This window comes from Carex rostrata, chromosome 1, assembly GCF_964058835.1.
Source record: "Carex rostrata chromosome 1, lpCarRost1.2, whole genome shotgun sequence".
In the NCBI taxonomy this organism is placed as follows: Eukaryota; Viridiplantae; Streptophyta; class Magnoliopsida; order Poales; family Cyperaceae; genus Carex; species Carex rostrata.
In genome coordinates, this window is record NC_135918.1 from 7,623,507 (window position 1) to 7,641,604 (window position 18,098).

The window sequence follows — 18,098 nt, forward strand, 5'->3', positions numbered from 1 at the left end:
AGTCGATTCGAACCGTTCATCTTGTTCTCCATATTAATATGTCTTTGGAGACCAAATTTTACATTTTTTTGAAACTTTTTTACTATTTTTTTAGATAGGTAGAAAATCACTTGATCTAAAAAATTATGCACCATTCAGATATTTGATTTTCTACCTATCTTAAAAAATAGTAAAAAATTTCTAAAAAATGTAAAATTTGGTCTCCAAATACATATTAATATGGAGAACAAGATGAACGGTTCGAATCAACCGTTAGAATTTTAAAAACTCAAATATTAAGCCGTAGCACTGTAGCACCGTAGCCCTCTATGCAACCGTAGCCTTATTCCAAAAAGATACTCTTATAACTGGCAAAGAGTATAAATCTTATATTACATATTTACATTGATCTCAACAAATGAACGCAAATATAGAAGAAAATTAAAAAACAGCCAAGTCCATTCAATTAAAAAGCACCATTATATATACTAGCAAAACAATTTTACTTTTCTATTTTTTTTTTAAATTGTGCCGCGGATTTTGTCAATCAGAAACAAATCCATATTACAAACAAAAGAAAACCAGTAACTATTAACCAGCTGGTACCATTTCAACTGGTACATACTACATACATGACCTCCATCACCCAACTAAACTATAATAACTGATACCCTCTAAAAGTACTACTAATAATCTAATATACAACAATGTAGTTGATTTATCTTTTCATATTTATCCTTTGCCTCTTATAAAAACTTCAACTAGTATGAGACTTGTGCAACCAAAAAAAAAATAAAGTAAAAAAGAACTAGAATGGGTCGGCCCTTTAGAATAGAATAAATATACTTACATAATTGAACCATTAACTCAGCCCATCCGAACGGAAAAAATAATATCTAATCCTGTAACAGTGACTTCAAAATTGGAAATTTTTTATTCATGAAAATTATTAAATCCAGACATATAAAAATAAAAAGAGTCTCTTTTTTAACTAATATAGAAAGATTGACTCATTGAGTTCAATTCAAAATTTATGAATCTGACTCAATGATCTAATTCAAATATTATGTTTTTTTAGAATTATCTGTGGACCAGAGCTTGATTTTTCTCTAATTGGACAGGTTTGAATCCAAACTCAAAAAAAAAAAAATAACATAGTTCTGAATTATTGAGTCCGATCTATAATATATGAATTGGACTCAATAAATCATATATTTTTTTATTTGTTGAAAACAATACTCTTTCTATTTTTCATACGTCTTATTTTAATAATTTCTACGAATAAAAAAGTTACTTCAAAATTTACATCCCGTCAGAAAAAAAAAATTAAAAAAATGAGAGGAGGATTTTTCATCTATACCTCTCAAAGATTTATAAATTACATACATGTTTCTCTAAATTTCACGATATCATATTAACCCTTCTAAATTAAAACAAAAAAAATCACAAATTTATTGTCTTTTCTATTGAAATTCATTTTAAATTTAAAAAAATACTCTTTATTAAAAAAATTATGTATGTAGCATGTTTAAGAAAAATTCCGTCTTTGGTGAATTTTCGAGAACAAATGAATTTATTTATCTAATTTTGACATATGCATAGTGATATTTTCATTATACACTTGTGTAAGTATCAAAAGTAGATAAATGAATCACATGTTCTCGAAAAACCGATCAATTAGAAGACTAACATTTATTTAAATATGTTATATATTTTTATTTTCTAATAAAGAGTAAAATGAATTCTTTATAAACTTAAATTGAGTTTTAATAAAAAAGACAAGAAAATGAAGTGTGAGTTTTTGAAATTTAGAGGGACAAATATGATATTATGAATCTTAGAGGGGGAATACGTAATTTTGGACTCGCACAATGATTTGATTGCTCCCGTGAAAGAACGATCGGAGGTCGATATGTCGGCTAAGGCGGAGGAGGCGGCGTTGGCGAAAGGGGCGGAGGAGGCGGCGCAGGACATTAGAGCGGAGGAGGAGATAGAGTATGTGAGTTATGGAGGTGAGCAGCACCTCCCTCTTGTTATGAAATTAGTCGATGAAGAGCTGAGCGAGCCTTATTCAATCTTCACCTATCGTTATTTCGTCTATATCTGGCCTAATCTCACTTTCCTAGTATGTGTTTCATACCCCTCTTTCTTTCTGCTTGCGGTTCCAGGTTTGTTCATACGGTGGTACAGGAATTCTATTGTACAATATTCAAAATAATGCCTGTTAAAGGATTTGATTTGTACTGAAATGGCTTATATCCACTGTGGTATGATAGAAAAGTTGGTAGTTTGATCTCTGTACTTATAATGTGATGTGTGCTCAGGGGCAAAGCCAGGCTTTCCAACTATGGGGGTCAAATCATAAAAAGATTTCATGCTAAGTATAGTGCCCATATAATTTTACTCTAAACTATATAGAAAATTATGTATAAGCACAGATATTTTGAATCATGAATCCCTTTTACTGGATCCTCCAATGTGTGATTGTGTGTACTTTATAATATGATGTAGAGGAATATTCTCGAGCATTGGAAATATACCTGGTAGAGGATATGATTTATACTGAAATGGCTAGTATTTCAGAGTGATCTGAAAGGAAGGTTTGTATTTGATGATTGTACTTATAGTGTGATAAACTGATACCCTATTTGTGTGCAACTAGATGCGTTTATGATTAATTTTTAGGATCTGGATCATAGGAGTTATTTTATGACATGACTCTCTGGTTTTGCAAAATTTTGTGTAGGCGTTTCACAAGGGGAAGTGTGTCGGGACTGTGGTGTGCAAGATGGGGGAGCATAGGAGCACCTTCAGAGGTTATATTGCCATGCTTGTTGTTATTAAACCTTATCGTGGAAAAGGAATTGGTAATATTTTTTTTTTCTTTTTGTTAATTTGTCTGTTTTAGGTATTTCCTTTGTAATGAGTAACTACTAATCCTCATTTACTAATGTGGCAGCAACTGAGCTCGTGACTAGGGCCATCCGGGTGATGATGGAATCTGGCTGTGATGAAGTAATTTCCTTTTAAATCCATTTATATTTTGTTTGTCTTGGTATTGGCACTTATCAAGGAATTTCACTACAAGGAAAATTCGAAGTTCTTTTATTTCATCAATATTTCCTTTTATTTTAGGGAACTGTAGTGTCTCTAGAATAACTGTGAACATATTACATTGCACAACCAGGAAACTATTCAAGAAAAATTCCTATATGCTCATTTATCTCAAAAGAAGACAACAAGAATTGCTACTTCCAGGGGCGGATTTACTCATAGGCCAAGGGGTGCTTAGCCACCCCTATAAATACAATTTGATTCTTTATACGATATAATTTTTAAAAGTGTTCATATGATTTAGCCCCTCTCATAAAATGTTAAATGTGTGGTTGTAGTGTAGTGGTTAGAACTCCCCTTTGTGTTTGTGGAGATTTGAGTTCAAATCCCACTTATCCGCATTATACATTTTACTTTTCATCCCCCCCAATCTAAATTTTCTGGTTCTGTCCCTGACTACTTCTCATCATTTATACACAAATGATCAGAAAAGAATAAGGGTAATTTGGTCATGTGACATACTACCTCAGTAGGAGAATAGGCTTGCTGCTTTGTGTTTTAACAGGCAACTATTACATTTGACATTTTTATTTCTTCATCATGCAGGTGACACTGGAAGCAGAGGTGACAAACAATGGAGCGCTAGCATTATATGGTCGGCTTGGTTTCATCAGGTCAAAGAGATTGTATCGGTACTATTTGAATGGTGTGGATGCATTTCGCCTAAAGCTTCTTTTCCCTCGACCAGATCCCAGTATTGATACTTTTCCAGGCACAGAAGAAAGAGCCTTTAGCGAAGTTCCAGAAACCTCTCAAATACAATCTCTGACATATTATGGTTAGTTCTGACCTCTCCCAATATGTACACGATGGACAAGGTCATGATAATTGTTTTGTATCAAACTGGTCGTAACTGCGCCATGTTTGCTTATGTTGGTTTAAAGTTCCTGTGTTTTTTATTATTTAGGCTTGTATTACAAAACTGGGAATTTATAATGTGAGGGCTATTTTGTAATAATTAAGTGATGAAATTATGTCAATGTTGCAAATTTATTTGAGAAAAATATATCAACCATGACTACATAAGTATTATACAAAGTAGAATATTCTTCTAGTAAAGTTAACACCCTAAGGTTTCTGATCGGAAGAAAATCTAACAAAAATTCATTTCAATTTATTAGAATAGAATAGAATAGAGTTGATTTAGAATTGAAGTTCCTTGATCAGAAACTTTATCTGAGGAGGATAATTCAGTCTACTATCACTAAAAAATAAAAATATCACATAGATGGGTACTAATCAAGTTTCTAAATAGCGTGCTATAGCGTTTTCAGACCATAAAAGCTATGGCGCTATCAACGCTATAGCGCGCTATTCTGCGCTATAACGGCGCTATTTGAGAATAGCGCTGTTTTTTTAATTAGTCCGCTATGACGCGATAAACGCTATTTAAACCTTTGGTACTAATCAAAATAAAAATAAAAATATATCCCATAGATTTCCTCATATTTACTAACTCATAACCATAGCTAGGGTTTCCTACGCTGTGAACGAAAGAGAACATTAAAAAGGCGAAAAACAAAGATCACTCCTTGGTAGTGATTTTGTTTTGATGATGTTATAACTGTTGATACTGCTGGTACCGAGGCGGAGATGAAATCGATGTTGTTATCGGAGGTTCTCACAAGCTATAAGTGTTGATACCCCTGTCAGTTTTGAATGAAGGGAAGGTAGGACACGAGCATTCTTTCTTCCTCAGCACCAATTCGTTTTTCGCCAAATCCGACCTCTTTTAGAAAGACCTTTTTCCCTTGAAAATACGGCGTTTTCACCTAGCTATGGCCTTCCAATCAGAGGATTTGTGAATTCCATTTCGTGTTTGACGAAGAGAAAAGTCATTTCGATCAGAGCCTAAAGTTTAAAAGGAATATGAATTCATGGAATTCTGGTTAAGAACATTCCTTGCTCGTGAAAATTTGTTCATTCAGCACAACCGATTAGATAATAACATACATATTTGATCAAATGTGACGAGTTTTGTAACTCATTTTAGGTTGATATTCTGTGCTGAATGCTGATTGTGAATCAAGGGCATTTGTAGGGTCACCACTTTTGGTGCAACATAAATTTTGCTATATAAACTGATGCGAGAATTAATCATAGATTAGATGTACGAGGCAAAAGCACAGGACTATGAGACTATCCATGAATAAAGAAAGATGAGTAATATTAATAACAAGCTATTTTGTCATAGAAAAACTAGAAAACACATGTTGATTTTTTTTTTTTTAGTTTATCGCCCACAATTTCATGAAAAATAGCTTAGTCCGTTTTCTTTCCATCCTTTGTAAAAGCAGTCTCGTCTTAAAAGGCGTGTTTTTTTTTTATCTTTCGAGTAACTCAGTCCAAACAAAATAAAAATAAAAAATTCATTTAACTGTTTGCTTGTGTTCATATTCATTCATCACGTGTGTTTGGATCATAGAGGAATAATGCTAACCCGGGAAAGCGAGCTATTCCCAACTCTATTCCGTGTTTGGATGGGTGAGTAGCTGTTCGGGATAGCTGCTAACCCAGTAACCCGTATTATGCTATTCCAATGAAAGGTTGGGAAGAGCTGCTAACCTCGCTAACCCACTCCCAATCCAAACGCACAAGGTTTTCTACTCACAATAGGAACTATGGTGACAACTTTTGACTTTAAATCCATAAATAAAAACTTCCTATCTTTATACATGCTCTTGTAAGTCTTATGCCATCTTACATTTCTAACAAAGGAAAAACACATAAGACAACCCAGAATTTTGGTTAACCTAATTTTCTTTTATCTGGCTATGAATTGGGATTCATTTATAGCTTCTCTGAAAATTCAAATCACTTGATTTCTTCAAACAATCTAAATAGTAACCTAACCAGAAATACACCACGTGCAAATTTATACTAATGCAGATTATTTGCAATGCATTATGCACCAAAGGGAGAAACCATGGTGATAACACCAAAAGACTAAAAGAGGAACCAACAACCAAGTATTAGCCAACAGAATGATCTACAATGTTGTGCCAAACAGCCATATCTCATACAAATACAACAATTCATTCTAAAGAGCACATTTGGTGCAGTGAGCTGCCAACACAGCACAAAATCACCTATATGACTGGGAATGACTGGCAAATGAGTAGAGAGATGAGGCAGGAGCGATTGACTGCTGCCCTGAATAGCCCCGGCTTTGATCCAAGTCATATGCACTTGGATGATGGGTTGAATAAGAAACTGGTAATGGTGGGTGTGTCGGATCAGCAGCTGGTGCATAAGTTGGATTCCTGTAAGACATTTCAAGGTGATATGGGTCATATGGGTCACGGTTGTAACCTGCTGTGTCCACCTCTTGCGGTCTCAGGGCTCGGTAGTCCCTATTGCCATGGTGTTCCCTCAAGGGGACCATCTCTGGGGAACCTCTATAAACAACACTGGAATTAAAAACAAAGAAAAAGAGGTACATCAAGTTATTTCTTGTTAAAACTATGAGAGTTTATTTAAAGGACAAGTTGTAAGATGAGTACCGTTCAGCTGGCAAGGGACTTTCATTGTAGTACGAATGCTGGTACGGATTACTGAGAGAAGAGGCATAGCTCCCTGGGTCAGTGGTAGGTGCATAGTAAACCGGGTCAGCAGGAGGGGCATAGTGCAGTGGCTCTGCAAGCGGAGGGGCATGATGTAGCGGATCAGTCAAATAATAATCAGGTGCATGCCTTGACTCCACTGGTGGGGGCGGGTAGCGCACATACACCTCGTTTTGCTGAGGTGCTAACGGAGGCGCATGTCGAATGTAACGTGGGTCAGTGTCGTGCAGCAAATAACGTGGTTCGTCAGTTCGAGGAGAGTGGTGTGACCCATATACAGATCTGTATGATTTTTGGGGGGGCTCAGTTCGAGGAGAGTGGTGTGACCCATATACAGATCTGTATGATTTTTGTGGGGGCTCAGTTCGAGGAGAGTGGTGTGACCCATATACAGATATGTATGATTTTTGTGGGGGCGGGGTACGGGGCCTTGGTGCTGGCTGGAGCAGAGGGATTGGTTTAAATAATGCTTTTAAGTTTTTCACCTACCAAATGCACATCTTGAAGTCAAAAAATTGAAAAGATATGTATGTATTAGCTACTTATTGCCTCCAAACAGAAAATTACAGAGATATATCTTACTATGTGCCAACTTGGTGAGTATCCAAGGCAGCTATGCATAAATTTAAGAGAGAATATATATTGCATTGGCATGATCATTTGGAAAAGGAAAAAATATATATGTGCAAGCACAACAAAACTTTCATGAGATCAGACAACTTACTTGCTTGTTATTGAGCTCAGGAGTGAACTTGCCCTTATTATTATAGTTATCAATAATAGCTTTCTTGAATGTCTTCTCTGGAACGGGCAAGCAGTCTTGATCAATCTTGAATTTTACCTATGCATATATGTCATGCATAAAAAAAATGTAATGCACTTATCTGAAAACTTCCACATGAAAAAAGTACATGTATATCATAGTTAATGGTTTGTAAACATCAAGATTCCAATGAAAAAATTCAACAAAATTTCAAATCATGTAAACTACCTCTGCAATAACATAAAATCTGAGATTTGAATCTTTTTTAATGTGCACAGTTGATGGATGTTTGTAGAAAAGTCAATTCAACTTTAAAAAAAAAAATCAGGTAAAATCGAGTTTGGGTCGAGCCAGATCGGTCAGACTCTCCGGGTTGAGTGAGATTAGTTACTTCTAAAGCAACATGAGACCGGCCGAATCATTATTGAGTCAGTTTGACTTTGGTACTTAATCAGTCATGGGTCTAGTTTCTGCACAGCTTGTCCCAAGCCAGGAAAAAGGAGGGTTGTGATAGGCGTGGTGAGCCAGCAGTAAAAAAACAGCCTTTTTTATGGAAATGAAACCCAAAATTGACTCCTGTTGGGTTTCATTTCTAGCTTAACCCAACTTGCTTGGGACTAAAGGCTTGGTTGTTGTTGTTGTTGTTCTAGGGTTATGGGTCTGATATCATGTTTTCCAACTTCAGAGAATGTTCGAGTCTCGGGTAGCCTAAAGTCAGGTTGGGTCGAATTCGAATCAATTTGACTTTTAAAAAAAATGGGGTCAGGTCAAATTTAGCCACTTGTGGCTCAATGATCAGTTCAAACCATTGGGTGTTTCTAAACCACATTACTATTCATAAATCAGCTCATTTGCAGTTGTTTTATTAAAAATTGAAGCACTAGAAAACTGTAACTAATGTAAGCATCATTCGATCTTCTACACTTCCAAAACTTATGAATTACTTCTCCATCCATATAGATGATCTTCTACAGACATCCATCACAACTGATGCAAATTAAGTTCACCAGTTTAACGGTGTCCAGCATAAATGTTCGGTGGCATCACTATTTTCTTCCTATATGGAATGGGTTCATGTCCCTCAAGGCACAAGGGGCATTTGAAATTTTAGAGAATTTCATTAAGGAGATGAGAGGGTATCTAAGGAGTATTACAATGTTGAATAAAGGGAAATTATCACATCTTGGGATATTGAGTCTTACCTCTCTAAAGAAGGCCTTAGATAAAAAAAGAGAAGTTCAAACAATTTGAATTGGTCAATTCACAAATTTTGGATTACAAGTTAGTGGTATGTGGTGCCACCAAGAGGTAATGGCACGGAATCCCTCCTCTTACTGAGCTCTTTATTACAGTAAATGTGGGACCTTAGAAGAAAGCTATCATGACAAGCAAAGCAAAGTATGTCTCGTATTGTTCATGCATCAAATACAATAGAACATACAAATTGAATAGGGGAGAGCAAGCCAAAACCTAGATAATAGTATGAACCTATGGTTTTGGCTATGCATCAAATGCAAAACTTCAAAGCTAAGCAAATGTCAAGCATCACTATCCAAGTAATGAGTTCTACCTTTGTACTACATTTACCATCAAAATACTTTGGCTCTGGAATATTAATCTTATAACCATTCTACCCATATAGCATTAGCAATCTATTTTCCTACTACCAGCATATCTCGATTGTCCCTAGCAATAATTAAACAAAAAAAAGTCCAGAAGCACCAGCCAGGTACATCACTAATCAATAAGATCACAGGAACTATAATGCAGTCCAAATTAATAACTAGATATAACTTTTAGTAATATTTGTCACTTGACCTACTAAATTCTCAATATTTTGGCTGCACTTTCATGCACCTTCCTCTTTTAACACTCCTTTACCCAATCTGACCAAATCATATCAACCAAACTAATTGGAGACACAACTGGGTTGGATCAGGTCTGGTTATTCATAACAGAGAAATAACCTTTCCAGACATGAGCTGATAAAGTCAACCCTCCATTATTGACAAGCCATTTGGGTCAAATCATGCCCAAAAAATGTCCTGCAAAGGTAAAGGAGGAATAACCTGCCCAAACACAGGTCAGTAAAGGAGGTCCATTCATGAATGGTAAGACATTTGGTCAGATTATGTCCAAACACAGTATCATGCCAAGGTAACAAAGCCTCTGACAATCAAATCTCAATCTAATATGAAATTGAACTAAAAAGGTAATAAAGGCAAAGCTACCTGTGCAGGGAACCGGCCAAGGAAGGCGTCCCTCTCCAGGTCCAACGTTCCATTGGAGGTCGCCCTGTACACCCCATACAGCAGCTTCAGATCAAAATCATACAAGAACAGCTTTGTCCCAGGTTTAATTTTCTTAACACTTTCCAATTGACCCTTTGGCAAACCAAAAACCCGATACCGATAACACTCTGGTTTTGTCTTGCCACTACACATGAAGATAAAACCAGAGCTCTTCTCTGGCCTGTCCCTTTCAGCATCCTTCTCCCTATCCAATTTCTTCTTCTCCTCCTTTCTATTATCATTCCGGTCAGGAGAGGAACCAGATGCCTTTTTCTTCGCACTCCCATCAGGAGATGCACCAGACGCCTTTCTCTTAGCACTATTGTTAGGAGATGAACTAGATACCAAGCTAGGGTTGGGGTCAGATTTATCAGTCGGTTTGGGGTCAGAGTTTGGAGCACCCGTATCCACCATGGCCTCCTGAGGTCGCTTCTTGAGATTCCTCCTCTTCTTGAACTTCTGGGAGGGGGTTGAACTAGACGATGGTCGATCAGCCTTAGGACCCGTTGTTGACCTCTTCCTGACCATTATCGCTAGTCTAATTCCAATTCAGATCGATTCTAAATGGATTGACAAAGACCAAAATCTAAAATCTAGGGTTTAGTAAGTCTACCTGAAATTCGCAGAGAGACAGAGATGCTTAAAGGACGCTATAAGGCCGACGATTGCTGATTTCGTAGATTCACACCCAATTGGAGAGGTCTTAGCAGGTGTGATCCGAAATTGATCATCCAGGAGATCCTGATCCTGCTGGAGACTGACACGCTGTGTCGGTGTCTAGCCGTCTAGGCAACACGGACCCATACAAGCAAGTGTGGCAGACCCTTTTATTTATTTATAGAAATTATTTAAAAATAACATACAAGGCAATGAATCGACTATTTCGAGATTATGCATTTTGCAGACTGTACTGACACCAGAAAAAACAGCTTTCAGGATCTCGTCGCTGAAGGAACCAAACATTTTTTTCAACTTGGTAATTTGCTGAATCATAATTTGTAAAGGGACAAAAAATAAAATTTGATTTCTTTAAAATTGTCTGGAGGGCCGGAATTGCACAGAATGGAATTTGACGAAGGCGAAAATCTACTTTTAGAAAAGTGGAAACGTACAAAGATGCACCGATTTTTTTATTTTTACCCAAAAATATTATTATTTTAATTAAAATATCCAGCTTTTCGACGGAATTTTAAAAATACCCAACCCGTGGAATTTTTCCACGGGTTGAAATTTGAATTCCCACCGTGGAAAAATTCCACGGGCCAGACCCATTTTTTTTTTAAACAGAAATTTGTATTTATTTTTTATTTTTTGTATTGAAATATTAGAAATATTGGATATATTTCTTTGAAAATAGATGGAATACAATATAATTTGATTTATTAGAAAGACTGCAACAAATAACCCGGATCAATATTTTTCAGATCAGATTTTTCGCGGCTGTAAGAAAAATTAATATATTTCTTTATGTGTTATTGGAAAAAAATAAAAATGCTTAGATTCCGAGTTATTGATCCCGGTTCAAAAGTCACTTCTATGTAATTTAGAAAATATTATGATCTTTCTAGTGCATTTAATTTATTAAAAGTTTTGTCTATTTTGAGAATTATTTTTGAATAATAATCATTAAATAAATTAAAGTTTTTGTTTTTTTTTCAAAATAGATATAACTTTTAATAAATTAAATGTACTAGAAAGATCATAATATTTTCTAGATTACATAGAAGTGACTTTTGAACCGAGATCAATAACTCGGAATCTAAGCATGTTTATTTTTTTCCAATAACACATAAAGAAATATATTAATTTTTCTTACAACCGCGAAAAATCCGATCTGAAAAATATTGATCCGGGTTATTTGTTGCAGTCTTTCTAATAAATCAAATTATATTGTATTCCATCTATTTTCAAAGAAATATATCCAATATTTCTAATATTTCAATACAAAAAATAAAAAATAAATACAAATTTCTGTTTTAAAAAACAAAAACAAAAAAAAAATGGATCTGGCCCGTGGATATAACTTTTGAATAATAATAATTAAATAAATTAAAGTTTTTGTTTTTTTTTTCAAAATAGATATAACTTTTAATAAATTAAATGTACTAGAAAGATCATAATATTTTTTAGATTACATAGAAGTGACTTTTGAACCGGGATCAATAACTCGGAATCTAAGCATTTTTATTTTTTTCCAATAACACATAAAGAAATATATTAATTTTTCTTACAGCCGCGAAAAATCCGATCTGAAAAATATTGATCCGGGATATTTGTTGCAGTCATTCTAATAAATCAAATTATATTGTATTCCATCTATTTTCAAAGAAATATATCCAATATTTCAATACAAAAAATAAAAAATAAATACAAATTTCTGTTTTAAAAAAAAAAAAAAAAAAAATGGGTCTGGTCCGTGGAATTTTTCCACGGTGGGAATTCAAATTTCAACCCGTGGAAAAATTCCACGGGTTGGGTATTTTTAAAATTCCGGCGAAAAGCTGGGTATTTTAATTAAAATAATAATATTTTTGGGTAAAAATAAAAAAATCGGAAGATGCATGAGATTGGTTATGAGAACGTGCTGAATGAGTGTTCGGTTATACTGTGATATTAGTTGTAGAAAATTTTATTTTTCTTTTCAAAATAATTGATATTATACAATTATACTAAAAAATTATATTATTATTACAATTAAATAAAGTAGATTAACATAATAACATTTGTTAATTATGAGTCTGTCTAATGTCATAATGTTATAATTTCAATCTAAGTTATAACAAATTAGGTTTTGCGATTTCAAACTCCGAACAGTCGATTTAAACCACTCAACATGATCTCCATATTAAAATGGACTTAGAGCCTCGGAGACCAAATTTTATATTTTTTAAACTTTTTAAACTATTTGTTTAGATTTGTACAAAATCATTGTTTTGGATGGTACATAATTATTTGAAAACAATGATTTTGTACCTATCTAAAGAAATAGTATAAAATTTCAAAAAATATAAAATTTGATCTCCAAGCACATTTTAATATGGAGATCATGTTGAGCGATTCAGATCTACTGTTCGGTCTTTAAAATCACAAAAACTGGCTCGTTATAATTTAAGCTGAAATTATAACGTTATGACATTGGCTGAACTCAATTATTATTTTATGAAATATAAATATTTACTTTTATAACTAAGTAAATTGTATTTAATGAGGTAAATATAATCTAATGGATGTATTTAATAAAATGAATTTTTAGTTGTTGCATTTATTAATTGAATGAAATTGTTAACAAAATTGTATCTTATCAAATGCTTAAATGATATCTGAAATAATATTTTTTTTGTCAGAATCACTTTGGTCCGGAATTCATGTGAAGTGTATGGACAGAGGAGAGAGAGATTTGTAAAGTGAATGAAAGTTTTCATGTGAAGTGTATAGACAGGAATCTGCATTAACTCAAAAGAGCATCTTTTGAGTTAATACACATTGGTTGTCTAATTGTAAACGGAGCTCATTTGGCTCCTCCTAAAATTTATGAAGGTCTTTAATAATAATGCAGATCTAATTCGTACGAATTTTAAAGCTAATCAGACGGTTCAAATTTATTAACTTAAGAGATTCCTTTTTAAGTTAATGCAGGGGACCGAATCACCTGCCCCCTTATGGGCAGGAAAATCCTGCCCACACATAGATTTAACCGTTGGATATGCTTTGAGATCCGCACTGTGATGAACCGCTTGATGAAACAGAAAATTGAAAAGCTCCTCCGTTAGCTCCTTTTCCTTCCGATTCTCTCTCTCGTCTTGGCCTTCTGCCTCTGCGTTTCTCCTCTCCATCTCGCTCGCGCATCGCTTCTCGCTCTCCCACTCGTGCCGCTTCTCGCTCAGACGCGTTGCGCTCTCCCAGACGCGCTGCGCTCTCCCAGACGCGCTGCGCTCTCCCAGTCGCGCCTTGCCTCGCCATGGCTCAGCACAGTCGACGAATTTACCAAATTTACCCTCTTTCCGCTCAAGTTGTCTCCTCACACTCTTCTTGGTGCCCCTCAAGTATGCAGTACTCTTTCAGTCTAAAAATTTCTATTTTATCTCAATTTTTTGAATTTTTTGTCAATCTTTGTCATTTTTGCTAAAACTTTGATATACATTTTTGCTTTGTTGGACTGGATAGTGGTGTTTAGTCTTGGATTGAGAAATAACTATTATGTCAATTTCATGTGCTGATTCTTATTAAGAGATTAGAAATTCTCTTGCTATCTAAACAAATTATAAATTGGAGTCTTATCTTTCTATTCCTAGAGCATTAAATGGCGTTGTGATTCAATTAGCATCCAACCAATTAGTGGCCTGCACAACCATCAATTTAATCTAAGGTTGGACAGACTAGTAACTTTTGTTTTTAGATGTTTATCTTATTTTTTCTTTTGTAACTTTTACAGACTTAGAATAAACACGTTTGCTTATTAAGTTATATTTGTTTTACTGTTTGTTTTTCATCTACTTGGTATGCTTGGAATAAACATGTTTGTTTGTATGATTGATCTGGAAATTCGGATAAAGTCTGGACTAGAATTGAAAATTTGCATTTTTCAAAATTTAAGTGTGCATTTCGAAGTTTTACGCAGTACGGAATGGTAATGGTACCTCTGTACCAGTATGGTATGGTAATGGCACCACTGTACCAGTATGGTATGGCGCACTGTGTCATCAATCTGCTTTGCTCCTGCTTATGCTTAGAGCAATATGTTTGCACTAGACTTGTTGATGTTTTGAATTGTCAGGTTCTTTTCCTAAAGATGGGAAGTACTTGTATACTGGAGGAACAAAGGTACTTCGTATATTTTTCTTATTCTCAGCGATAAATCTACGTTTCTAATTTGACTTTATTTTTATGCAGACATTGAGATGATCATATTTGGAGAATGGAGACACTTAATCCAATTTAAATAATTAATCAAGCCAATGGAGAAGAGAATCCTATTGGACTTGGTTATAATCAATCTTTTTTTTTTTTTTTTGACAAAAGTGGATGAACCTACCTGTTTCATTATGAAACTGGAATAGCTTGATTACAAAACAAATAGTGAATCAATACAGATCACTAATTCTAAGCAAAAAATTAACCTGCAAAAATATAAAAGATTTACTAAACTAGGAAAACAATCCTAGTATAACAGATATATCTAAGCAAGATATAGATAGTAAAAGGATCAAAGACTGAATATGACAAAACAGTCAAGCTAAGGAATAGAATACACTAAACAGACTAATCATTGTTATTATGAGAAGAGGAGCCAGCAGATTCAGAGGAGAGTAGTAAACCAGCTTATAATCAATCTTACTTTTGGAATTTTAGCTTTAATTCACAAGAAGAGTGTGTGGAGCCGGCCAAGTGATCTGAGCATGACAGAAAACAGTATGGAAGGACAGCTGGATTATGCTATATTCATAATACATAGTGCAGTTGAGGGAAGGACTTCTTAGAATAGAAGGGGTGGGGGTATGATAAGCCGGTGGAACTCGGATGAACAGATCCAATTTTCTATTTAACGGACTACAAATCAGTCACGGAGGTGTGCCGAGCGCATCAAACTGAGTTATAGGGACCTGCTTACATGATTTTATTAATGCTTTTTGTTATTTGCTTAGGATTTTTATTAATGTATTTTTGTAGTTTCACCAATGTATTTCTTTTTTCAATGGCAGCAGTAAGATTTTTTTAAACTTACATACTAGTAAAGTCAAGTTTATGTTAAAAATAATTCATGAAATTCATAGCATATATAAAGCATGGTTGGACAAGCGTGATTGCATAAAATTTTATAATTTTGGGTTAACAAAATGAATTATTCTATCTCAGTTCACTAAAAATCAGAGCAAAGTCAAACTTCGTCAACCCCCGAACATAGAACTGAAAATAAATCAAAATAAATACATGAAAATTTATAAACATTGATAGAAGACATAAACAAATGTCAGGGTTGAAATACTAACAAGTAAACTAAAACCATGAAATTGAAACTAAAATAACAGATCCAATCTTCTTCAAAGGATTGATACACACCTTTGACCAAACTAAAATAACAGACCCAAACATGTTAGGCAAGCGCGAAGCAAGATGGAGAGTAAGATAGAGAGCGAGAAGCGATGCGCGAGCGAGATGGAGAGGAGAAACACAGAGGCGGAAGGCCAAGACGAGAGAGAGAGTATTGGAAGAAAAAGGAGCTAACGGAGGAGCATTTCAATTTTCTGTTTCATCAAGCAGTTCATCACAGCATGGATCTCAAAGCATATCCAATGGTTAAATCTATGTGTGGGCAGGATTTTCCCGCAGGGGGCAGGTGATTCGGTCCCTTAATGCAGAGGGTGCGAATTCTCTAGAGTATAGACAGAGGAGAGAGATTGGGACAATAAATATTTTGTCTTAGGTTCAATTTTCTAAAAAGTTGTGCATCGGGAATTACTCGAGCAAAAATTTGGAAATAAAAAAAGAGTGAGTCTATGGTACTATGCATATTGTTACAGTGTTACGGTTCTATATTTGAATTTTCAAATTCTAACGGTCGATCCGAACTGTTCATCATTTTCTTCATATTAATATGTATTTGGAGACCAAATTTTACATTTTTTGAAAAATTTTTATTTAAAATTTTTTTTAGATATTTAGAAAATCACTTGATCTAAAAATTCTGGACCATCCAAAAACAGTGATTTTCAATAAATCTAAAAAATAGTAAAAAAAAATTTCAAAACAATGTAAAATTTGGTCTCCAAACACATATCAATATGGAAAACAAGATGAACGGTTCGGATCAACCATTAGAATTTGAAAACTCAAATATAGAGCCATAGCACAGTAACAAATCGTAATATGCATAGTACCATAGACTCACTCATAAAAAAATATCTCATTTTGTAACATGTCAAACTAGTTACAAGTGAATTTTACTTCCCCAGCAGAAATTAAAGTAACACAGGCAGATATAGAGTTGGTCCATGCAAATACATTGTTTTCTTGTTGGACGAAACGCTGTGATAAATGTGGGGGCAGACTCGAAGCCATCAAAGAATTAGAATAAAATGTTAATGAAGAAAAACTATTTCGAAAAGGGCATTTGGTCTAGTGGTATGATTCTCGCTTAGGGTGCGAGAGGTCCCGAGTTCAATTCTCGGAATGCCCCACTTTAATTGTTTTCGCTTTTTTTATATGTTTTCTCATTCGCGTGAAAATAAATAAATTATAAGAGATAAAAAAGAGACTAAGAAAGATGTATTTCAAAGTCTTCATATTATCTTAATCTTATTTATGAAATTTATACTTACCTATATATATTTTATGCACAATCTATACATACGACGTTCCTTCTCTCATCTATCAATTCTCTTATTTATCTAAACTTCTTCATTTCTGCTAAAAAGCCACCTTTTTTTTCATTCGCTCACATAGTCACATACTCACATTACATGTAGCCGTATTTTTGATAGCTTTTTCTATACCTTTGTAAAACCCTCTCCACTTGCTACCATTTTAATTTAGGGTGCCAACCCCTCACATAAAAAGTCTTTATTTTTTTTCTGATGTTTTTGTAAAACTTTTTGGTTTGTTTGATTATCCTTTTTGTAATACATAAAAAATATTTAGAGAAACTTTTGCCGTGTAGCACACAAGCTACACGGGACAAGACGAATGAATTTATATATATTTTTTAAAAATTGAAGCGGTACTAATTTTAAAGTGATCCAACCGATACAATTTTACATTAAAATATGATGGGTGGCAGGGACGGACCCACATGGTTCTAGGGGAGGGGCAGTTGCTTCTTCTGAATTTTGAATTTTAGTGCAGATCAGAACGTTCCGATCGACTTTACCTCTCTCTAAATTTTTTTCCCCTCTCAGAATATTTGATTTGTAATTGGGATTAATTTAAAATTAAAATAATTTTTTTTAATTATGATTGGTAAATTAGAATTATTGGTTAGAGAATCAAAAATTACAAGTCAGACTATTAGAAACCATAAGTTAAATTATTATATTTTATCGAATATATAATTAATAAATATATATAAATTTAATTAACTATTTAAAAAAAAAATTCTCCTTTCACAAAAATCTTATATGATCTTAACAGTTTTTAATTTCTAAATGGGAAGTTTCGATGTCAGTATCATACTTTGCACCTATTCATGACGGTTTCTCGCTTCTCGCACGTTGAAAGTTTGCATCCAAACACAAAACACGAACGAGAGAATCCCTACGCGAGACACGCAATGAAAAAGAGCCATATAACATGAATCGGTGTTTGCAGAGATTATAGTAAATCCGGCTGAGCAGTGCTGAACCTTATCCAAAAATCCACTCACTGAAACGCATCGTAGAAAATAGTACAAGGAAG

At 34.3% G+C, this 18,098-nt stretch overlaps 3 protein-coding genes and 1 non-coding gene across 5 annotated transcripts in view; 2 read left to right on the forward strand and 2 right to left on the reverse strand.

The window, feature by feature from the left end:
- Positions 1-17,582, reverse strand: part of LOC144555599 (putative glucuronosyltransferase Os01g0926600) — a 33,860-nt gene extending 16,278 nt beyond the window's left edge. Inside the window, exon 1 of the mRNA XM_078304002.1 lies at positions 17,570-17,582. The gene's annotated coding sequence lies outside the window, so the exon portion shown is untranslated. The remainder of the gene's footprint in view (positions 1-17,569) is intronic.
- Positions 1,837-4,116, forward strand: ATMAK3 (Acyl-CoA N-acyltransferases (NAT) superfamily protein). Its single transcript, XM_078303884.1, has 4 exons — positions 1,837-2,104; positions 2,726-2,846; positions 2,939-2,994; positions 3,640-4,116. Exons 1-4 carry the CDS (start codon positions 1,892-1,894, stop codon positions 3,874-3,876), a joined length of 627 nt encoding a protein of 208 aa, XP_078160010.1. The 5' UTR covers positions 1,837-1,891; the 3' UTR covers positions 3,877-4,116.
- Positions 6,048-10,480, reverse strand: LOC144555517 (uncharacterized). 2 transcript variants are annotated; one of them, XM_078303904.1, is made up of 5 exons: positions 10,324-10,480; positions 9,651-10,248; positions 7,381-7,497; positions 6,597-7,141; positions 6,048-6,503 (listed from the first exon to the last, which is right to left on the reverse strand). In XM_078303904.1, the coding sequence occupies exons 2-5, from the start codon at positions 10,236-10,238 to the stop codon at positions 6,179-6,181; spliced, it is 1,575 nt and encodes a 524-aa protein (XP_078160030.1). In that variant the 5' UTR covers positions 10,239-10,248; positions 10,324-10,480; the 3' UTR covers positions 6,048-6,178. The 2 variants fall into 2 exon arrangements, with proteins under 2 accessions (XP_078160030.1, XP_078160022.1); XM_078303896.1 differs by having other exon boundaries at positions 6,048-6,491; positions 10,324-10,440.
- TRNAP-AGG (transfer RNA proline (anticodon AGG)) lies at positions 16,813-16,884 on the forward strand. Its single transcript has one exon. It is a non-coding gene; the product is annotated as a tRNA-Pro (tRNA).
- Positions 17,583-18,098: the final 516 nt, after the last annotated feature.